Source organism: Schistocerca cancellata, chromosome 5 (assembly GCF_023864275.1).
Source record: "Schistocerca cancellata isolate TAMUIC-IGC-003103 chromosome 5, iqSchCanc2.1, whole genome shotgun sequence".
Taxonomy (NCBI): Eukaryota; Metazoa; Arthropoda; class Insecta; order Orthoptera; family Acrididae; genus Schistocerca; species Schistocerca cancellata.
Window position 1 is genome coordinate 628,000,645 of NC_064630.1, and position 22,746 is coordinate 628,023,390.

The 22,746-nt window shown below is 44.5% G+C and overlaps 1 protein-coding gene across 1 annotated transcript in view; it reads right to left on the reverse strand.

Annotated features, from left to right (window-relative positions):
* LOC126187999 (glutamate receptor 1-like) overlaps positions 1-22,746 on the reverse strand; it is a 1,505,209-nt gene that overhangs the window by 58,090 nt on the left and 1,424,373 nt on the right. The window contains exon 15 of the mRNA XM_049929408.1: positions 12,219-12,463. Within this exon, the coding sequence (XP_049785365.1) occupies positions 12,219-12,463 (245 nt within the window). The remainder of the gene's footprint in view (positions 1-12,218; positions 12,464-22,746) is intronic.

Below are 22,746 nucleotides of genomic sequence, written 5' to 3' on the forward strand. Positions count from 1 at the left end.
ACATCCATGCCCGAGGCAGGATTCGAACCTGCGACCGTAGCGGTCGCGCGGTTGCAGATTGTGAAACGTCCCCTTAGAAAAATTATACACGACTGTGCTTAAACTGACACACAATATTTTTTTTTAGCGCAACGCAATCTGACTTTCAAAAATCCCTGCAAAAGAATGGCCCTGACTAACATTAATCTATACCTTTCACAAATCACTCACCTCACAAAAATCTTCGTTACTCAAGCTACAGCAAAACAGCGAGCGCCACTACTGCCAGCTAAATAACAGATTCAAACTACGGAAGGCACTAACTACTAGTAGGCATAGTTAGCAAATGAAAGATTTTAATAGAGAAAACAATGTATTTACCTTAATATTCATCAAAAGTCATAATATATACAGCAGTTCATGACATGCACTTTTACAAATTTCAAAACTCCGCCATCTCTCTCCCCACATCCACCACTGGTGGCGGCTCACCTCCAACTGCGCACGCTACGCGCTGTTCACATCCAGCTGCCGCTGAGAAAACATAAACAGCCTACCTACATAGCCTGCCATTGTAGTGTTGGGCAGCGGCAGCTGGATGTGAACAGCGCGTAGCGTTGCGCAGTTGGAGGTGAGCCGCCACCAGTGGTGGATGTGGGGAGAGAAATGGCGGAGTTTTGAAATTTGTAAAAATGGATGTCATGAACTGCTGTATATATTATGACTTTTGATGAATATTAAGGTAAATACAGTGTTTGTTCTCTATTAAAATCTTTCATTTGCTAACTATGCCGACTAGTAGTTAGTGCCTTCCGTAGTTTGAATCTGTTATTTAGCTGGCAGTAGTGGCGCTCGCTGTTTTGCTGTAGCTTGAGTAACGAAGATTTTTGTGAGGTGAGTGATTTGTGAAAGGTATAGATTAATGTTAGTCAGGGCCATTCTTTTGCAGGGATTATTGAAAGTCAGATTGCGTTGCGCTAAAAAAAATATTGTGTGTCAGTTTAAGCACAGTCGTGTATAATTTTTCTAAGGGGACGTTTCAACTGTAGCGCCTAGAACCGCTCCGCCAACCTGGCCGGGAGCAACATTTCAATTCTTTTGATGTAAACGACTGAGAACTTAATGACGTTTTGCTGTGTAATTAATCTGTGAAAGATAAGGGTATAATTTGGTAACATACCGAGTCATCAGTTATTGCACGACGGAGTGTGGTAGCCGCCCGAAACCATGTTCCCCTAACTCGTGTGAGCGGCGTAGTAAGAGTATAACTGCGCTCTATTTCCCTTCTTCCTACAACCGGTTTATGGTTCGATTTTGTACTTTCCTCGTGGAATGAGACGCAGAACTCTGGTTTTAAGACGGCTGCTGATGTGTAAGCAGGCGAGACAGCGGCGGTGGCAGCGGCTCGTCACGGGCCGACATGAATATGTAGTAGCCGCGCGGCCAGCCACGGGCCGGGCTCACGCGCCATTACCGCGCCGCGCGCATTCCGGCCGCCGTATTCAAATGAGGAAAACTCGGGGGAAACGTAAGGAAAGCGGCGGAGGCGCGTGTCGCACGCAGGATCCTAATAGCGGCCGCTTTGATATGGAAATGGCCCGTCTTCGCAGGCACGCCTAGTGGCTGCGCGGTGCCTTAGCCGGCTAAACACCGCCGCGGAGCGCCGTCGGCCGAGGGCTGTTACCCGCCGTGTGCCGTGGCGGGCACCCTACCCGAGCAGCACTCTGCGAACTCAAGCGCGTCCACTCGGTGCCACGTCAAAGGTCGTGCAGTTCCCGGCGATTATAATACGAATATATTGAATCTACGGGAGTTCCATTCAGTGGGCATCTGTCTTTTCATTTGTTGTGATGCTGCAGTATCTGTAAGTTCAATTCATCTGCCACATCTAAAACCAGATACGATGGGCGTTCAATAAATAATGCAAAACATTCTTCTTCTTGACGGCAGGTCGGTTTTATTGAGATAATAAATAAAAAGCACCAGTTTGCTTTTGTTCTACAATATTATTTTTATTGCTAACCGGTTTTTCGGCTCACAAGGCCATCTTCAGGCATTTACTGAGTATTATCACCAAAGAAGTTAAATGTTAGCAGACAACATTGGAAGAGAAGTAACACATCTAGAGTGAAGTAGAAACATACAGTGAGTAACATCTTTGCAATGAAATAGTAAAAACTGAACAGTACATAAATAACAATGGAGTTGACAGGGAAACCTTTAGCACAAAATAATAATAGCATGCCTACATAACAGTTTCTATTAATAAACAAAGCTATTGAAATAAGATAAAATTAGTACTAGGCAAGGCTACATCAAGAGGTATGAAACATGGAGAGTGATACACAACCAATTAAAAAAGAAGAGACAGTTGTCAATGTAAATACAGAATACATGAGGAACTTAAGCCATATCAATACGATAAACAGAAATTAATAAATGCAGGAAAATTGAGGTGTTTGAGGGAACCTACAGTTTGAGAGTGTGGTGGTACTGCATTTTAACATTAACATTATAATCAAAGCAGTGGCTGTATACCAGTTTACATTAAATAAATGAGCAAAGTAAAATATGAACAGTATTTGATGAGACAACTACAAGAGGAGTTAAACATGGAGAGTAATACAAGTACAAGTTAAAAGCAAACCCTTAACTACTGAAACTACAGCATATGTGGAATACAAAGACAACAGCAACAAATAAAACAACTTAATGACTACAGGAAAATGGGAATATGTAGGAAGAGAGAGTGTGGGAAGTAATGAACAACAAAGATGATTATATGAAGAATAGGAGAGGGGAAGTGTTGAGTTGTGTCTGGTCATTTAGGATGAGATCTGGACTGTGAGCAAGATGTTTGTTAATTTCCAGGGCTTCCAGCAGGTTGAGTTTATGGCCTTTGTTTGCTAAGTGAAGTACATGGGACACTGGCTGGTAGTTGTGACCCTCACTCAGTACATGCTCAGCAAATGCAGAGCCTGAATTCTGCAACCTCCAGCTGCGTTCATGTTCAGCCAGCCTAGTTGATATGTCTCTGCCTGACTGACCAATGTAAAATTTGTCACAATCAGAACAGGTGATTTTGTATACCCCACTGTTGGCTAACAACTGGATCTTATCTTTGCTATTAAAAACACACTGGGCTGTAGTGTTTCTGACATAGTAGGAAACCCTATACTTGCAGGATTTCAGTGCTTTGGCTATAGTCTGTGATACCAGACCTAGAAATGGTAGAGTACACCATTTCTTGCAGACAGTGGATGGGGAAGCAGGTAGGGCATAGAGGAGGGGTATAATTTTCCGTTTTTGTTTCCTGTGTTTTATTGAGATTCCAATACATCGCATCACTCCTCACTCTTTTGCCTACAAGACCCTACTTGTCAACATAAATTTCCTTCATTGCCACGGCCTTATGTCAAGTTATGGGAAGGTCTGTATGCCCGGATGGTATCACTCTACTCGTCGGCGTCAGAGACAGCTTCCTGCTACATCGATCACCTTCCCATCATCCACGTATTGTTTCACGAGGTGTGCATCCTTCATTGGGCCTGGCCGAGCGGTTCTAGGAGCTTCAGTCCGGAACCCCGCTACTGCTACGGTCGCAGGTTCGAATCCTGCCTCACGCATGGATATGTGTGATGTCCTTAGGTTAGTTACTTTTATGTAGTTCTAAGTCTAGGGGATTGATGACCTCAGATGTTCAGTCCCATAGGGCTTATAGCCGTTTGCAATATTTTTCATTGGGCTAAACAGATGGAAGCTGGAAGACGCAAGATCAGTGCTGTAGAATGGATGAGGAAGACCAGTCCAGTGAAGTTTTGTGAGCTTTTCTCAGGGTGCATACTTGTATGGTTCAAATGGCTCTGAGCACTATGGGACTTAACATCTGAGGTCATCAGTCCCCTTGAACTTAGAACTACTTAAACCTAACTAGCCTAGGGACATCACACACATCCACGCCCGATGCAAGATACGAACCTGCGACCGTAGCAGTCGTGCGGTTCCAGACTGTAGCGCCTAGAACCGCTCGGCCACTCCGGCCGGCCTACTTGTATGGATTGCCGTTTTGTTTCAGGTTCGAAGCGATGAACCAACGTATCATCGCCTGTGAAGATGTCTGACACAAAATTGTCACGATCAGTCTCTTAACGCGCAAGATAATCCGCACACCTGATCTTTCGTTGCCTTTCATGGTCTTTTGTTAGACGGCGACGAAGCCAGAGAACACACACCTTTGAGTACCCCAACTGTGGACGAGTGGGTCAGCAGTACAGAGAGAGACGTCGAATTGCGTGGCGAATTGTTTCATTGTGATTTGTCAATCACCTCGAATGGGAGTGTCCGCACGTACCAACATGTCACAGCCGACATGCAGAAGATAGGACAAGTTTGCGCGAGCTTGTTGTGATGATGACGGACGCGTCACCCAACTACTCACCGTGCTTTTGTTCAATAGCAGGTCTCCGTAGACATTATGCAATCGTCTATGAATATCTGAGATGCTCAGGTTTTCCGCCGAAAGAAACTTAGTGATAACTCTCTGCTTTGAACGCACCTACGTTAAAAATACTTGTGGCAAGGACTATGGGATCAAACTGCTGACATCATCGGTCCCTAGCCTTACGCACTACTTAATCTAATTTAAACTAACTTTAAGGACAACACACACGTCCATTTCCGAGGGAGGACTCGAACCTCCGACGGGGGGAGCCACGCCAACCGTGACAAGACGCACCTACGTTACAAACGACATTTTGACGACTACGTATAGCGACTCCACCTAACGGAATATCACGAAACTGTTGTGCTGAAACAGTAATATTCCACAATGTCCCACAAGCAATTATGCATTTTTTCAACTGAAACTAGCCTTGGAAAAAATCTGTCGCATTGCTTACTGAACGCCTTCATACTTACGTTTTCTAATTCCAATATAAAACTGAAATGCTTCAGTATAATTATTTCATTATATAATGTTCACTTTTCTAATTTAGGTCATTATAATATCCATATAAAAAAGAACACTTGAAAGAACAATTATACCCTCCTCCCTCGTTTGTATGCCCCAGGCAGATCCTCTCTGTACTACGTCAGTGTTGTGTTTGGTGCTGTTCTCCTGTGCGTCAAGTACTGTGATTTTAATTGTTTGCTGGACTTGTACATAGCTTTATTGTCAGTGATTGTTATGTGCTACGCCGTCCGTCGATACTTTTATGATTTGGTGTAGTTTTGATTTATGTGCGCTAATTTTTTTCCGGTTTTTATCTCCATTTTGTAGTCCCCTCCCCTTTTTGTCTGTTCTCTTCCGTACTGTTCCCTATTTTTTGTATCTATGTACCCCATATTTTCTCCATTCTGTTATTTTAAATGTCTTCTTCGTATAGTTACTGTCTTTCGGCTAAAGAGTAGTGCATATGCTGCTGACAGCCCGCTCCAATGGGGCATTGAAACATAATAAAGGAGAAAGAAAAAAAAGAACAATTATTGTCACATCACAAAAATCGTATTCAGCTACCTTTGTATGTGCATTGTATCTTTGACTGCTTTGCATCAAGAGTTTTGACAGGATTGTTTGTTACAGAGTGGTAACACGGCAAGCGGATCGTAATTCTGTCACTGAGCGAGCAGATTGCGGGAACGTTGTGCAATTCAGTTATACAATTTCTGACGTTTCTGTTAAGAATAAATTTAAGCATCATCCAAAATAAAATGCTGAAACTGACTCAAAAACCACCAGTTTCACGTGTTGCATGCAAATTCAAAGGAATGCAGATACACAAGCAATAAATTAAATCAGTAACTGTCGATAGTGATCTTTCCTGGTCTTGAATAATTATTGTTGTGTTGGCAGAAGAGCCAACACCGTGTTACTAGAGGAGACCGCAATGCACGCGTTTTAGCTCACGCAGGCTGGCGTGAGGAGGGAAGGACTATACTGACGTGAGGTCTGGAACATGACAAGGAATTAGAATTCAGAAAGCGGACGCAATTAGTTCGATACTTAACTTTAATCCATTAATGATGAACGTCGCTCTTGACGGTACATGGTTCACAGTATTATTTCTTCAGAATACAGTCTTGAAGTAATTAGTTGCAGAAACTGAATATGGCGCCTTGCTAGGTCGTAGCAAATGACGTAGCTGCAGGCTATGCTAAAGTGTCGTCTCTGCAAATGAGAGCGTATGTATACAGTGAACCATCGCTAGCAAAGTCAGCTGTACAACTGGGGCGAGTGCAAGTGAGTCTCTCTCTAGACTAGACCTGCCGTGTGGCGACGCTCGGTCTGCAATCACTGATAGTGGCGACACGCGAGTCCGACGTATATTAAAGGACCGCGGCCGATTTAAAGGCTACCACCTAGCAAGTGTGGTGTCTGGCGGTGACACCACAATTATAAAACTCGTTTTTGGAGTAAATTTCAATTACGGTTAAAACGAGTGGAAGTTCTGTAGTCGAAAATGATGAGAGTAGGAGCGCTACATTGTTCAACTACAGTGGGCTATTTCTTGCAGAATAGTTCAGAAAATGAGACAAGAATGAGTTGCATCAGACTTTATAGATACGCAACATTCAATAAATGAGAAGTATAGAACTAACCGATACCAATCGCCTGCTACGACCCATGACATCAAAACGTTGGACAGAAACCGCTCATCTTCAGGACAGTATACGTAAATTACGTACTGGGAAGAACTGCAGTTATTCTCAACGCTTTACGGTCTGTGCTTTCGCCAATTTACGATCACAATTTCTCCTTTAAATCCATCGCACACTTCGGGGTACACTACAGTCAGTATGGCACCATAAATAAAATATTTTACTTAACATTCGTTAGTATCACCAATCCACAACCAAACCGTCGTTTTATAATCTGAAAAAGACGTGGGGCTACGCTGCACGTCTGTTGCGACAACCTACCAGCCAAAACAATAATTTGAAAGACATTGTCAGAATTCTGTTTGAATACATGACGCCACTCACCACAGCGTCATTACCTTATGGATCCAAAAACGACATCGACCATGGGTTGGTTCATGTCACAACTTCTTCAGGAATTTTTTCAGATTAAGTAAATAATCCAAAGTGAAAGCACAGTACATCTACAGATGGTACTGAAATACTACGAACGTTTGAAAGGCTACGGTTACACAGTACTGGAGAGTTCATCATCTCATGGAAACAGCGCACTAGATGAGTGCAACCTAAGAGTTTTCTTATATAGTAATTCGGATTCATACTCTTCCTTCCTTACATTCATTGAAGCTGAATTCCAGCGGGACAATGAGCTTCCCTCTGTACTCCATGTTGAGGACACAACACATGCGAGATTCTACTAAGCACTCCAGCTTCCGGCATACTGCCATCTCAACGTGTGCGGCGTGCACAGTAGCTAACTTAGACACCACGCCGACGTCGGAATCAAGAAAAAAATGGGTCAAATGGCTCTGAGCACTATGGGACTCAACTGCTGTGGTCATAAGTCCCCTAGAACGTAGAACTACTTAAATCTAACTAACCTAAGGACAGCACACAACACCCAGCCATCACGAGGCAGAGAAAATCCCTGACGCCGCCGGGAATCGAACCCGGGAACCCGGGCGTGGGAAGCGAGAACGCTACCGCACGACCACGAGATGCGGGCTCGGAATCAAGAGAGGCACAAGTAAGTCAAAAGCATAAGGGTGGTATTTGTTACAGAGCGCCTCCAGCCTTCCCCTGGAGTAATTTGGAAACCCTTCGAAAACTTAAATCAGTACTGTCTTACGGTATGTAACTTTTTCCGCAGTTGCAATGTTTCCTTCTGCTAACTGCTGATGTAAACAAGGGATCTTCTGATATAAACGGCGCAGCAGTGTCCGGAAATAAGCTGGCACCGTTGTCACTTGGCATAGATGCTTTTACAATGCGTTTCATTGTGAGTGAGTCATCCAGCAACATGGAGGACGGCTCAGAGACTGGCGGTGAGAGTAGCTCCGCTTTCGGCGGCCGTGATTCCAGGCGTCACGGCAAATAAGTCGCATGGCATTGGCCGTTGATCGGTTTTCAAACACAACTGTTACGTCGCTTTGTGGATCTCTGATTGCGTGTGCTGTTGTTTAAGACGCTTGTGGCCATTCTGGTAGGTACTGATTTCACTCGCTTTGCTTGCCGTCGTAGCGTTCGCTCTTTATTACGCTTTAGGGCGTCCAGTTAGTTTAGATTTTAGTTTGTAAACGATACGTGGTTCACGACAGGCACCTACCTAGCTTGTGTCAGGCTACGACTGGAGAAGAGGTTCCGATATAACAGTGCCATCAGTCCCAAAGACGTCAGCACCTGTTGTGGATGCACAGTCTAGTCTGGCTCATTCTGATCAAGAATCTGACCCGCGCCCGAGCGTAAAAAACACATCTCGAGTGGTATGACCGTCATTTTCTCATGTCGGTGGATAACACTCTACAATGTTTGTCAGGTTGTAGATACATGTTAAAACAAATATTACTCACAGAATGCGTCTTTCCTCTCATACACCCTGTCAAAAGACATTGGAGGCGTACGTTCTGGTTTGCAACTAGTAAATGGTCAGCATCAAACCAGTCAGAGGACTGATGACTACAAAAAAAAAGGAAAAAAATGGTAGCTGCGAAGATATTGGGTGAACCCATTAAGCGGAAAATAGGGGAGTTATACAGAATAAAACGTAGTGAAGCAGCTAAACATGTATGTCGATTGTTTCCAGAATACGTACAGAATTTATTAAAAGTGTTTTTCTATTGTGCTAGAGTGAAAGAGAGCTATCATTGAAGAAATTCAAGACCCTCGCAGATTGTTTACATGTATACGGTATTTTGAAACTTTCACGTAACATATTACGCAAACAATATTAAACTAGGGTCACATCCAACGATTTACTGCACACCAACAAGCTTTACAGATTCGTATCATACGTTTCACAGCCTGTACATGTCTCTACAGTACATTAATACAATAAGACGATTCATAGAGACGAACGTTCTACAGGCCACGATATGGTACACAGCACACCATGAGTTGGACATCTTTCCCTCAAATGTTCAAATGTGTGTGAAATCTTATGGGACTTAACTGCTAAGCTCATCAGTCCCTAAGCTTACACACTACTTAACCTAAATTATCCTAAGGACAAACACACACACCCATGCCCAAGGGAGGACTGGAACCTCCGCCGGGACCAGCCGCACAGTCCATGACTGCAGCGCCTAAGACCTCTCGGCTAATCCCGCGCGGCGGAATTTCCCTGCTGGATTTGTTACTCAGGTAACATCCAATGGCTACGTTCGAAGTTAATGAGCTCCCGTGACCTGCCCATACTGCTGGTACTGGTTTTCTACTGACGGCACAGCAGTCACCGCCCCCTGCCAGTTTTCAGTTTTTGTGCTGATGGGTCCGTCTCTTGTGACATCTAGTTGTCAGCTCCGAATTACACAGGAGTGTCAGCGTTCTTTTCATCAGATAGTGTACTACTTGAAACTATCATTTTATTTAAGATTAGACATTGCATGTACTAAAAACTCTTTATCAAAAGATCTGTCAACTATAATGCATAAGGTACAAGTTGCCTCGATGCTCTAGGACAGTTATTTAAGTGATTCCTTATTGCACCTTGGCAATTAGTTTCTGATAAGAACTAATTTTATAAATTTTTTGTGCCTAACTAGGAGTGACACTTACGGAATAATTCAACAAATCTGAAGAAAAAGAAAAGATATTCCGTTTACGGAGGCGATGATTGACTTATTATGAAAAATCATTTTGTACTATTAATACAATCACTTTTTTTATGACACAATCATAATCGGTTTAGGCCTACAGTGCAAATCTTCAGATACTATGTGTGGGTGCTAGGTGGATGAATGATCATGGTAACATACAGTGTTCATGCACTGACAAATCATGCCGCGTGGAACAGTTGCGCGGTCTCAGGTGCCTTACCACAGTTCGCGCGGCTGCCCCTGTCGGGAAAAAAAATGGCTCTGAGCACTATAGGACTTAACTGCTGAGGTCATCAGTCCCCTAGAACTTTGAACTACTTAAACCTAACTAACCTAAGGACAACACACACACATCCATGTCCGACGCAGGACTCGAACCTGCGACTGTAGCGGTCGCGCGGTTCCAGACTGTAGCGCCTAGAACCGCTCGGCCACTCCAGCCGGCGCCCCTGTCGGAGGTTCGAGTCCTCCCTAGGGCGTGGGTATGTGTGTTGCCCTTAGCGTAAGTTAGTTTAAGTGAAATTAATGAGTGCGTAAGCCTAGGGACCGATGACCTCGGCGGTTTGGTCCCATAGGAACTTACCCCACATAGTTGTTTTGACAAATCATTAATATTTTTTCACAAAATACTATCTATAGTATCTGCAGATGGCCATTGTAGACCGATACCATTATGATTCTATCATAAATAATAGATAATGTAAAAAGGATAAAAGAAACTTTACTACACAGCAATCTCAGTTTTATCTTCCGTCAGACTGTACAGCACCCAGAGCGCCACTCGTGACTTCAAACTGGACTATCGCCGACACGAAGGGATATGCTGGCGCCATGCCAAAGAAACGCTGTTGAGTTAAATGCCACAAGAAGGTGCTATTCCTGATGTCTTCACAAAACTGTATTATTAATGATGAGCCCACAACTCCGCTATCAATCGTTGTCACTATTTGTTCTATGCATCACATACTTCACGTTTTCTGATTCTCCAGAAACTACACTCCTGGAAATGGAAAAAAGACACCGGTGTGTCAGACCCACCATACTTGCTCCGGACACTGCGAGAGGGCTGTACAAGCAATGATCACACGCACGGCACAGCGGACACACCAGGAACCGCGGTGTTGGCCGTCGAATGGCGCTAGCTGCGAAGCATTTGTGCACCGCCGCCGTCAGTGTCAGCCAGTTTGCCGTGGCATACGGAGCTCCATCGCAGTCTTTAACACTGGTAGCATGCCGTGACAGCGTGGACGTGAACCGTATGTGCAGTTGACGGACTTTGAGCGAGGGCGTATAGTGGGCATGCGGGAGGCCGGGTGGACGTACCGCCGAATTGCTCAACACGTGGGGCGTGAGGTCTCCACAGTACATCGATGTTGTCGCCAGTGGTCGGCGGAAGGTGCACGTGCCCGTCGACCTGGGACCGGACCGCAGCGACGCACGGATGCACGCCAAGACCGTAGGATCCTACGCAGTGCCGTAGGGGACCGCACCGCCACTTCCCAGCAAATTAGGGACACTGTTGCTCCTGGGGTATCGGCGAGGACCATTCGCAACCGTCTCCATGAAGCTGGGCTACCGTCCCGCACACCGTTAGGCCGTCTTCCGCTCACGCCCCAACATCGTGCAGCCCGCCTCCAGTGGTGTCGCGACAGGCGTGAATGGAGGGACGAATGGAGACGTGTCGTCTTCAGCGATGAGAGTCGCTTCTGCCATGGTGCCAATGATGGTCGTATGCTTGTTTTGCGCCGTGCAGGTGAGCACCACAATCAGGACTGCATACGACCGAGGCACACAGGGCCAACACCCGGCATCATGGTGTGGGGAGCGATCTCCTACACTGGCCGTACACCACTGGTGATCGTCGAGGGGACACTGAATAGTGTACGGTACATCCAAACCGTCATCGAAACCCATCGTTCTACCATTCCTAGACCGGCAAGGGAACTTGCTGTTCCAACAGGACAATGCACGTCCGCATGTATCCCGTGCCACCCAACGTGCTCTAGAAGGTGTAAGTCAACTACCCTGACCAGCAAGATCTCCGGATCTGTCCCCCATAGAGCATGTTTGGGACTGGATGAAGCGTCGTCTCATGCGGTCTGCACGTCAAGCACGAACGCTGGTCCAACTGAGGCGCCAGGTGGAAATGGCATGGCAAGCCGTTCCACAGGACTACATCCAGCATCTCTACGATCGTCTCCATGGGAGAATAGCAGCCTGCATTGCTGCGAAAGGTGGATATACACTGTACTAGTGCCGACATTGTGCATGCTCTGTTGCCTGTGTCTATGTGCCTGTGGTTCTGTCAGTGTGATCATGTGATGTATCTGACCCCAGGAATGTGTCAATGAAGTTTCCCCTTCCTGGGACAATGAATTCATGGTGTTCTTATTTAAATTTCCAGGAGTGTATAAATAACCCCACTTGGGCGCACTGGTGGCTTGGGCAAACGCCGGAGCAGCTGTTTAAGCAGACCGCTGCAGTGAACGCAGACGGTTCCGTACTTACCTGAGAGGCGATCCTAGCGGGGTAGCGACTCCGAAGCCCTTGGCATCCAGGTTGCGGCCGACCTTCATGGTGTCGCACGGCTCCCGCTCGTTGATGTAATCGTTCTTGGGAGACTCGATGAGCAGCGCGTACTTGCCCTTGGAGGTCCGCACTCGCCGGATACCTTCGTCGTACGTGCGCACGAACACGTTCTTCCGTGAGTTCATGAACTCCCACATCTTGCTGTACAGCGTGATCTGCGACCTCTGTAGAAAACAACAGTGCAATGTGTCCGATCACAGGTTTCAAACGTAGACACAGTTGAAGCCCAAACAAATATTTTGAAAAACTGCGGGAAACGATCCATAAGTGCATAAGGAGCAAAGAGGGCCTTACGGTCATGTGGCAGGAATTGCGTTCCACCCTCTCGAAGGTGCAAGTAGAAAGTACTGAACAGTGTAGGATACGATCAGCAGCAACTACAGGGTGTTTCAAAAATGACCGGTATATTTGAAACGGCAATAAAACTAAACGAGCAGCGATAGAAATACACCGTTTGTTGCAATATGCTTGGGACAACAGTACATTTTCAGGCGGACAAACTTTCGAAATTACAGTAGTTACAATTTTCAACAACAGATGGCGCTGCAAGTGATGTGAAAGATATAGAAGACAACGCAGTCTGTGGTTGCACCATTCTGTACGTCGTCTTTCTGCTGTAAGCGTGTGCTGTTCACAACGTGCAAGTGTGCTGTAGACAACATGGTTTATTCCTTAGAACAGAGGATTTTTCTGGTGTTGGAATTCCACCGCCTAGAACACAGTGTTGTTGCAACAAGACGAAGTTTTCAACGGAGGTTTAATGTTACCAAAGCACCGAAAAGCGATACAATAAAGGATCTTTTTGAAAAATTTCAACGGTCTGGGAACGTGATGGATGAACGTGCTGGAAAGGTAGGGCGACCGCGTACGGCAACTACAGAGGGCAACGCGCAGCTAGTGCAGCAGGTGATCCAACAGCGGCCTCAGGTTTCCGTTCGCCGTGTTGCAGCTGCGGTCCAAATGACGCCAACGTCAACGTATCGTCTCATGCGCCAGAGTTTACACCTCTATCCATACAAAATTCAAACACGGCAAACCCTCAGCGCCGCTACCATTGCTGCACGAGAGACATTCGCTAACGATATAGTGCACAGGATTGATGACGGCGATATGCATGTGGGCAGCATTTGGTTTACTGACGAAGCTTGTTTTTACCTGGACGGCTTCGTCAATAAACAGAACTGGCGCATATGGGGAACCGAAAAGCCCCATGTTGCAGTCCCATCGTCCCTGCATCCTCAAAAAGTACTGGTGTGGGCCGCCATTTCTTCCAAAGGAATCATTGGCACATTTTTCAGATCCGAAACGATTACTGCATCACGCTATCTGGACATTCTTCGTGAATTTGTGGCGGTACAAACTGCCTTAGACGACACTGCGAACACCTCATGGTTTATTCAAATGGTGCCCGGCCACATCGCACGGCCGACGTCTTTAATTTCCTGAATGAATATTTCGATGATCGTGTGATTGCTTTGGGCTATCCGAAACATACAGGAGGCGGCGTGGATTGGCCTCCCTATTCGCCAGACATGAACCCCTGTGACTTCTTTCTGTGGGGACACTTGAAAGATCAGGTGTACCGCCAGAATCCAGAAACAATTGAACAGCTGAAGCAGTACATCTCATCTGCATAAGAAGCCATTCCGCCAGACACATTGTCAAAGGTTTCGGGTAATTTCATTCAGACTACGCCATATTATTGCTACGCATGGTGGATATGTGGAAAATATCGTATTATAGAGTTTCCCAGACCGCAGCGCCATCTGTTGTTGAAAATTGTAACTACTGTAATTTCGAAAGTTTGTCTGCCTGAAAATGTACTGTTGTCCCAGGCATATTGCAACAAACGGTGTATTTCTATCGCTGATCGTTTAGTTTTTATTGCCGTTTCAAATATACCGGTCATTTTTGAAACACCCTGTAGATGGCCCGCCAGCATGGCGTAAGCCAGATGGACGTGTGGAACGTCCTCGACGAGAAATGCCACTACCAGCGTCATTTACAGAGCTTGGGGGTCCTTTGCCTACGGCAGAGTTTCCCAAACGTGTTCCGTGGGAAGTGAGTAAGTGCTCTGCGAAAAAGCTATTAATAACATGGTGGTTTTTTCGACATTCTTATTTTTCTTAGTATTACTATGGCTTCAGTGTTACTATTTAAAATTAAAGTGATCACTGCATAAAACTAAGTTTATCTCATTCTTTAAAAATGTTCTTACTTTTATTAACGTTTCAAACAAACAACGCGTTCCACCAAAGTACCAGGATCCCGAAGTGTTCCGTAAGAGGAGAAGTTTGGGAATCTCTGTCCCATGGCCTTGCCTCTGCGGCGAGGGTTTTCTCACTCCTTCATCGTGCAAGCCACCCCGGTGCTGCGATTTGTGTCAACCATCCTATTCGCAGACGAAGCTGCTTCCGCGAGGGTCCGTATCGTCAACCTTCACAACACCCGCGTATGGGCTGCGGAGAATGCCCATAGCTAAGTGACAGGAAACCATCAGCACTGGTTCAGCCTTGACCTGGGCAGGGATTATCGGCCAGAGCTCTCTTGAGTGTGGAGCTAAAAAGTTAGTACAGGCAGAATATTTCTACTCGGATGGTGTGCTGTTGTGAGTACTTTCACTTCCACAGAGACCTACACTGTCAAAGATCTTTCATCTCTAATTTCAAGAGGGTGTACCTCACTAACAACTTATTTGAGGCCGTATGTGTGTATGACATTTTTTGCTTCTAATCCTCTCCAGGATATTTTACTGCAGTCCGTCCGCATTTTGCAAAATCACTGAACAGCTTTCACGTAAATTGGAAAACAACTAATCATCATCCATGGTCATCTTAGAGCGTCAAAACCAAAATTAAAGGAATTTCCTCCTAGTTTTGGGCAAATCACTAATGTTGTCATGAAAGTTTCATGTACACACGAAGTGAAATAACAAATAATTTACAAAATAGTTGTCGTCTGTGCAAGACCAGTGATCATTACAAACGTTGTACTAGTAACACTCCAATGAAAACGAAGAGGATAAAGATTCTCATGTATGATATGAAGAGCTTATTTCAATAGCGGTAAACGTCCATTTTTTTCATATTGATGTACAGAGTCCTAAAGTTAAATGAGCGCTGGAAAATCTGCAGTTGAGATACCAAAAATATTCAAGCATATGGCTTCTTGCTAGAGATGAACCTTTCTTTCTGTTTGTTTTGGTCATTAATTTCAGAAGCGTTATAGACATAAAAGTGGAGGTAATGGACTTGTACCACTATTGAAATAAGCCCTTCATATATTATATGAAGATGAGACAATGGTTAAATCGGCCATTGGTATATTACCTCGCTATTACATTATCTCTCAATTGAATTTCCCTTGGCTTGAAGTCTGCTAATTCATGTGAGTTACACATTATCGTGTACGTTAGTTTCTGAAACCCCTCCCTCCCCCCTTGTGCCTGCTCCGATCCTGCTGAAGGAACGTCAACCCGTCCACCCACAGAGTGAACAGGTGAGGTCAGATGGCTTTTCTCCACACTGGGCCTCTGCCTCCAGCAACGCGAATACGTTACCACCCGCCACTCACCCTGCGTTGAGGGCGGGTCTATCTCGTGGGGCACACTAGGATGCGACTCGGCAGCAGAGATCGTGTCCCACCTGAGGTGTCCCATGCGAGGCGCCATAATCTTCGCCATCGCTACAGCCTCAGGCAACAGCCTGTGGGCGGATGAGTGCAGGCAAAAACTCATTCAGCTGTTTGCGAACTGCGGCCAGGTCGTCATCCTTCCACACACTGCATGCACTCATCCTACCTATCCTAGCATGGTTAACTGAAGACGTAAGCTATAAGATCACAGACAGAAATCTAGATATACCACTTGCTACACTCCTGGCGTGTTATCAATGGAGGCTGACACCTTAATGAGCTGTGTAGCTGGCCGTTCAGAAGCACATGGCGCTGGTGACGAGAGCAGTCAGCAAGATGAGATTCTACACTTAAAAGGAGTGTTTGAAAGAAACGGTTTTCGCCACAAAAGGTAAATAAGAAGCTATGAACAAAACATAAGGCACACATAACGAGAAAGTAAGAAAGACTTGACATCTCGCTCAATGCACCGTGTCCGGCACCATGAAGTCACACTGAGGCAAGTAGTTTCAGGCGCTCCAAGGGTTCTGTGTTCGGTCCTACACTCTATTCATTGTATGTCATTGTGTCATCACTTTTATCCTATTGCAAATACCACATGTACACCTCTAGCTGACGCTAAGTGCAAAACCAATAAACCTGAAGTCAGCTAACAAGGAACTCAATTCCGATCGGTATGCATTATCAAATCGGCACAGAATAGAGGGTTACAGCTCAAACAACCTAGAATCCAAGCTGTACAGGTTAGTGATTCTAGGCTCATTAGAAGGAAATATCGGGAATTCCTACAATCTTCAATCCTAAATGGGACAAAGATCAACTTCCCTCGCTTCGCAAAGTGTCTAGCAGTAGGAAAAGATGAAATCATAAATTGGGCTGAGCTCATATATACATTGTGCACGAAGGCATAGTGTATCTCCGTGCCTGTGTTCGATATAACTCTGACGTTCGAGTCCTCCATCATTTTCCACCATCATACCCACAGCTGTCCTGGCTGCTTGCAGAGAAGCGCAGAGATTCCGATACACTCTCTCTCCTGTACTGTCTGAATAGCGTACACTCTCCCTCATATCTCTCATCGACGTTAACGCTTTTGTCTGAAAAACATGGTAGAAACACGCGTAACCACCAGAATAAGATCCATTCTGTCCCACTGCATCTTTCGGTCCCTTTCTCGAAGTCCTACTCAGTGAATACAACTATAACGGTTTCGTCTAGAAGGTATTGCGATGTATTTTTTTACCCATGGCATGGACAATTCTCCTCATTATGTTAGAGAACTGGGTAACATCTCCAGTTTCAAAAGACGGTTAATGCCATAACTACTGGAGCAACAATAATGAGAATCATTGCCCCTGTACGTACTGGTTACCATTTTACATCTCATTTTTCCCAACCAGATCTTCCTCATTTTAGAGTAATTTTAGCTGGTGCAGTCTCCTTGAATTACCCTTTCCCAGAACTCCTTATATCAGAAAATATATATTTTGTACACTTGTTAACTCTTTTTGTATCTGCCACAATTATTATTATTATTATTATTATTATTTTATTGTTATCTTTGTTAGCAACGGACGCAGCAGTAGTGGTAGTTAAGTTCCTAAGGGACCAAACTGATGAGGTCATCGGTCGCTAGGTTTACACACTACTTAACCTAACTTAAACTAACTTACGCTAAGGACAACACACACACACCCATGCCCGAGGGAGGACTCGAACCTCCGACGGGGGGAGCTGGGCAAACCGTGGTAAGGCGCGCCAGACCGCGCTCCTACCCCGCAATAGTAGTAAAAGTGGTGTTAGTGTGACTCTATTAGTTCTTAGTCAGTATTATTTACTCACATTATGTCTATAGACACCCACATCATTTTAATACTATATCTGCCATGTTAAAATTGTTATTTCTTAGGTAACTATGATGTAAAAAAGATACTGTATATGTGAAACCCTCGTCCGAAGTAAAAGAGAGCCTCACGGCCCCCTGATTGTATCAGGATAAATAAACAAACAAATTTAATCGATCAGTCCTGCGCTGCGAAAACATCAAGATGCGCATCCGATTACTGCTAACTTACGATAAGACATTTATTACAATAGAAATGGCAGAATTTCATTCATTTAATATTACTTTTACTCGCAATACAATACTAGAATGTCAGTTTCAATTACATACACCACCCCATAAAATTTCTGCTTGTTAAACGTTGAACCGTTCGTCCGCATTTAATTCTCTTTTTAACGCCGTCGGTACAGTTCAGTATATCGCAATACTTTCTAGACGTAACTATGATAGATATATTCAAAGATAACGTTTCTATTCTAATATGCTATTTGTCTTAACAAGGGCAACTTTCTCCCAGTTTTCAGGCAGCAAGAAGCTATTGCATCTGTTCAAATGGTTCAAATGGCTCTGAGTACTATGGGACTCAACTGCTGTGGTCATCAGTCCCCTAGAACTTAGAACTAATTAAACCTAACTAACCTAAGGACATCACACACATCCATGCCCGAGGCAGGATTCGAACCTGTGACCGTAGCAGCAGCGCGGCTCCGGACTGGAGCGCCTAGAACCGCACGACCACCGCGGCCGGCATTGCATCTGTTCTCATAGTGCTTCGCAAAACGATATTTTTCTCAAGCAATTCGTAATGCCGTTTTCTAGAGAATGCTTTGATAAATTACGCAATCTTCTATGTGTTACGCAATACAGAAAACTTAACTATTAAAATATAATGCATTTCATTCGTTACATTTATTTTTAACTGACAAATTGATAGGTCGCAGGTTCGAATCCTGCCTCGGGCATGGATGTGTGTGACGTCCTTAGGTTAGTTAGGTTTAAGTAGTTCTAAGTTCTAGGGGACTGATGACCTCAAATGTTAAGTCCCATAGTGCTCAGAGCCATTTGAACCATTTTGACAAATTGATAGCCTTAGCGAACATTTGATTTCTAGTGGGTTACTTCATATCCATGAAAACTTTAGCAATCTAGTCAAGAGATCGTAGTCCTGGAGTATTTCTATCAGAGTGGTGTAGGCCCACAGACCAGCGTGTGAATTACCTTCCACATCTACGTCGTAGTCCGCAAGCCACCTAAAGGTGTGTGGTGGAGGGTACTTCGGATACCACTAACTGATTCCTTCCCTTCCCTTTTCCACTCGCGAATGGCGCGTGGGAAGAATGATGTTGGTAAGCCTCTATGTTAGCTAATTTCTCGAACTTTCTCATCGCGGTCATATCCTGAGATGCATTTGGGAGAATGAAATAGGTCGTCCGCCTCTTCCCAGAACGTTCTCTCTCATAACATCACTAGTAGACCTCTCCATGATGCACAACACCTCTCATGCAGCTCTACTACTGGAATTTGGTGGGCTTCTTTGTAACGCTCTCGCGCTTGTGACGCTTATTACGAAACGCGCCACTCCTCAATGGATCTTCTGTATCTCTTCTATCAGTCCCACCAGATAAGGCTCCCAGAATGATGAACAATATTCAAGAATCGGTCAAACAAGCGCCTTGTAAGCCACTTCCTTTGTGGATGTGTTTGTAAGGTGGCAGAATACATGGTCAAATTCGCTCCTTACATGAGAGTTTTATACATCGCAATGAGAAGGTGAATATGACACCTAACGTAATTCGGCGGTTATGAGAACATTTGCCTATCAGTATGTAATGCACAAAGCGATGACAACAATCGAAGGTAATTAACACACTGTTCCTATACAATGCATGTCTTTGAGCGGAATTTGGAACAGGCAACGTGAGTCGCTTTTAGTTTGAAAAGCCAGGTGGACAACGGTGTAGCGAAGGCGCGCTGCAGGAGTTACGATGGAAACCACTTAAAGGGGTGGCAAGAGGAAGGTCAGCGACCCCGACCAGTTGGTTCAGGAGGGAGGACCGCGTGTAGCGGCACATCTGCACAAGGGACAGAGAAGAAGCTTTAGAAATCTGTGTTTCAGAATGCCAATGGGATATGAACAAAAACTAGTAATGCATTTCGATCACGTGTCCAGCGAGTGTGACACACAGAAAAGTCAGTGTACTTTAGACGCTTAGAACGGGCACAAAACGTCCAATTGGCGGAAAGCACTAGAAAGGAGAAAAATAGTGAAGTTTCGACGCAGTTTGATAGAAGGGACATTGCAATTGGTAGAGAGAGTTTTCACAAAATACGAGGAACGCTCGTATTGGTCGCAAAAGGCTGTGACATGAAGAACAAATGAACCCAAGTGGGGGAGGAAGTTCTGTCATGAGTAGGATAAGAGAGAAATTTTTGGGGACTTTTCTCTGAACTGGCGTCAAGTGCAGAACGGGGAGCATAACCCTCTGTATGACGCAGAGATGAAATTTGTGTGGACACTGCGTTAACAGGAGCCGCAATCCAGCTAGAGTTAAGCTGTAGAAACGTTTAGCTCAAACTGTGGAGAAACGAACCAGCCAGATTAGTTAATTGTTCTTGCGAGAACTGAGAAGACAGTATAATGTGCACGCTGCTTGAACCATGTGAGTGTATATCACCACATACTAAGACTAGGGCTGAGTACATGTTTTCTCGCATATCGAGAAACATAGGGAAAGTTTTTGCTGGAAAGTTCAGCAAAGGCCTGATTAGTTTTGTAGGAATTTCAGTGGGAGAGAGCGGCCTTGCAGTCGGCAACTCGTCGCAGCTTAAGGTAAATACTGCGTGCAGAGGCGTAAACTTTGTTGGTTCATCAGCTTGCGTCCACTGTAAACTCGAACTGCCTTGGGTAATCTTGCGCTCAAATTTGTCACTTAACTATTCACCGTAGACTTGATTTTCATCCTGAATAGTACCTAACTTTGAACCGGAATTGGACGATTTTCGTAGTACTGACCAACATCATAATGTATGTGTAGGAGCAATTTTGTAAGGAAACTTCCAATTAAACTTTTATATTATTGTGCTAAGGATTAATGTTCTTTCAGAGAGTTAATATTTAATAGAGTTGTGTATAGGATTACTTCACTTTTTGATGCTGGCGAGATGTGTTATCCATTGCTCTGTTTTTATGTTGTCGAGTTGAAAACTGTGTAAAGGCTGCAATTTTTGGGTTAAAATTTGCGACATTCAACTTGTCATTTCAACTTACACAGTTGTTTTCAATTCTAGAATAAGCACCCACATTACAAGTTACATTTCCTTAAGATACTTCCTAAGAATGTCAGTCTGGAAGCTGCCATTTGTCATTCCACTTGGGGTTGCTCTCGACAGTTAATCTTAGATATTTAACGGTAAATACTGTTTCCCGCAATTTGTACAGTAGTGGATTTCTTTTCCTCTTTAGGCGCAATATGATGCATTTATTTACGTTCAGGGTCAGCTTCCAGAGCCTGCACAAATCGTAAATCCTCTGCAGGTAATTCTGCAAATAGATACTATTTCTGACGTTGCTACATTCTTATTGACAAAGGCATCTTCCGCGAACAGTCTCAAAGAGCTTCCGAATATTGATACCAGATCATTTACATACACTGTAAACAGTACCGGTCCTGTCACTCTTCCTTGAGACAAAAAATGGAAATGAAGTCCCATGCTTCTTGACAAAGAGTAGGGGAAACGATGCGGGAGATCCGCACCGCCGAACTAGGCAAGGTCCTAATGGAGGTGGTTTTGCCGTTGCCTTCCTCTTCCTTGAGGTACTCCGGAAATTATCTCTACATGTGTCGATTTTGTTCCGTTAACAGTGACGTGTTGAATAATACCTTTGAGGAAGTCTTGTATCCAATCGCAAATCTGGTCCGACACTTGGTAAGCTCGTACATTTTTCGCTAAACGGCAGTGCGGGACGGTCTCAAATGCCTTCCTGAAGTCAAGGAACAGGGCATCAATTTGAGCATCGTTGTCTACAGTGCTATGGGGCTCATGGAGAAACAGAGCGAGCTGTGTTTCGAAAGATCTCTGCGGAATACATTTTAATTTTTATAGAGGATATTTTCAATCTCCAAAAGCATCATATGTGACCACAAAGAATGTACCACAATTTTGTAGCAGGTGGACGTCAACGACGTAAGCCTATAATTATGAGCATCTGTCCTACTACCTTCCTTGAAAACGGGAATGATCTACGCTTTTCTCCAGACATTAGGTTCACATCACTGGCCCAGTTATCTACAGTCAACTGCTACTTGAAGGAGGCAAGTTCTTTCGCACAGTCTTTGTAGAATATGATAGGTGTATCATCTGGCCCTGATGCCCGTTTACTACTAAGTGATTGTAGCTGTTTTCCTGTTCCGCGATCGGTTATCTCAATAGGTGTTACTTCGACGTTCGTACGATGATATAAAGGAGGGACCAGTTTCGGAACACGTAGTCCTATATTTCGGGCTTCTCTCTTTTATCTTCAGTTTCAGTGCTTGTATGGTTACTGGCTGATTTCGGATCCCTTACTAATTTATGTACGACTTTTTACTCAGATCTGTTGACAAAATATTACTTTCAAAGTCACTAAACGCTTCCCTCATTGCCCTCCTTAAGCTCATTTTCGCTTCGTTCAGCTTTCGTTTCTACGATAGCTTCTGACTTCTCTTAAAACTGTGATGAAGCTCATTTTGTTTACGTAGGAGTTTTGTAACACTGCTATTAAACCAGGATGGGTCTTTCCCATCCCTTAAGATCTTGCATGCAGAACGATTCTTATGAGTTTTTCTCATTCGTGATGCATATCTTCGTCCTCAGCACTGACTACTCAGACTACTTAGATACTCTGAAATTTGTATCCTGTCACTCTTGCTGAGCAAAAATATTTTCCTACATTGTTAACATTCATTGCACTACCTGTCGCCATAAATGCTA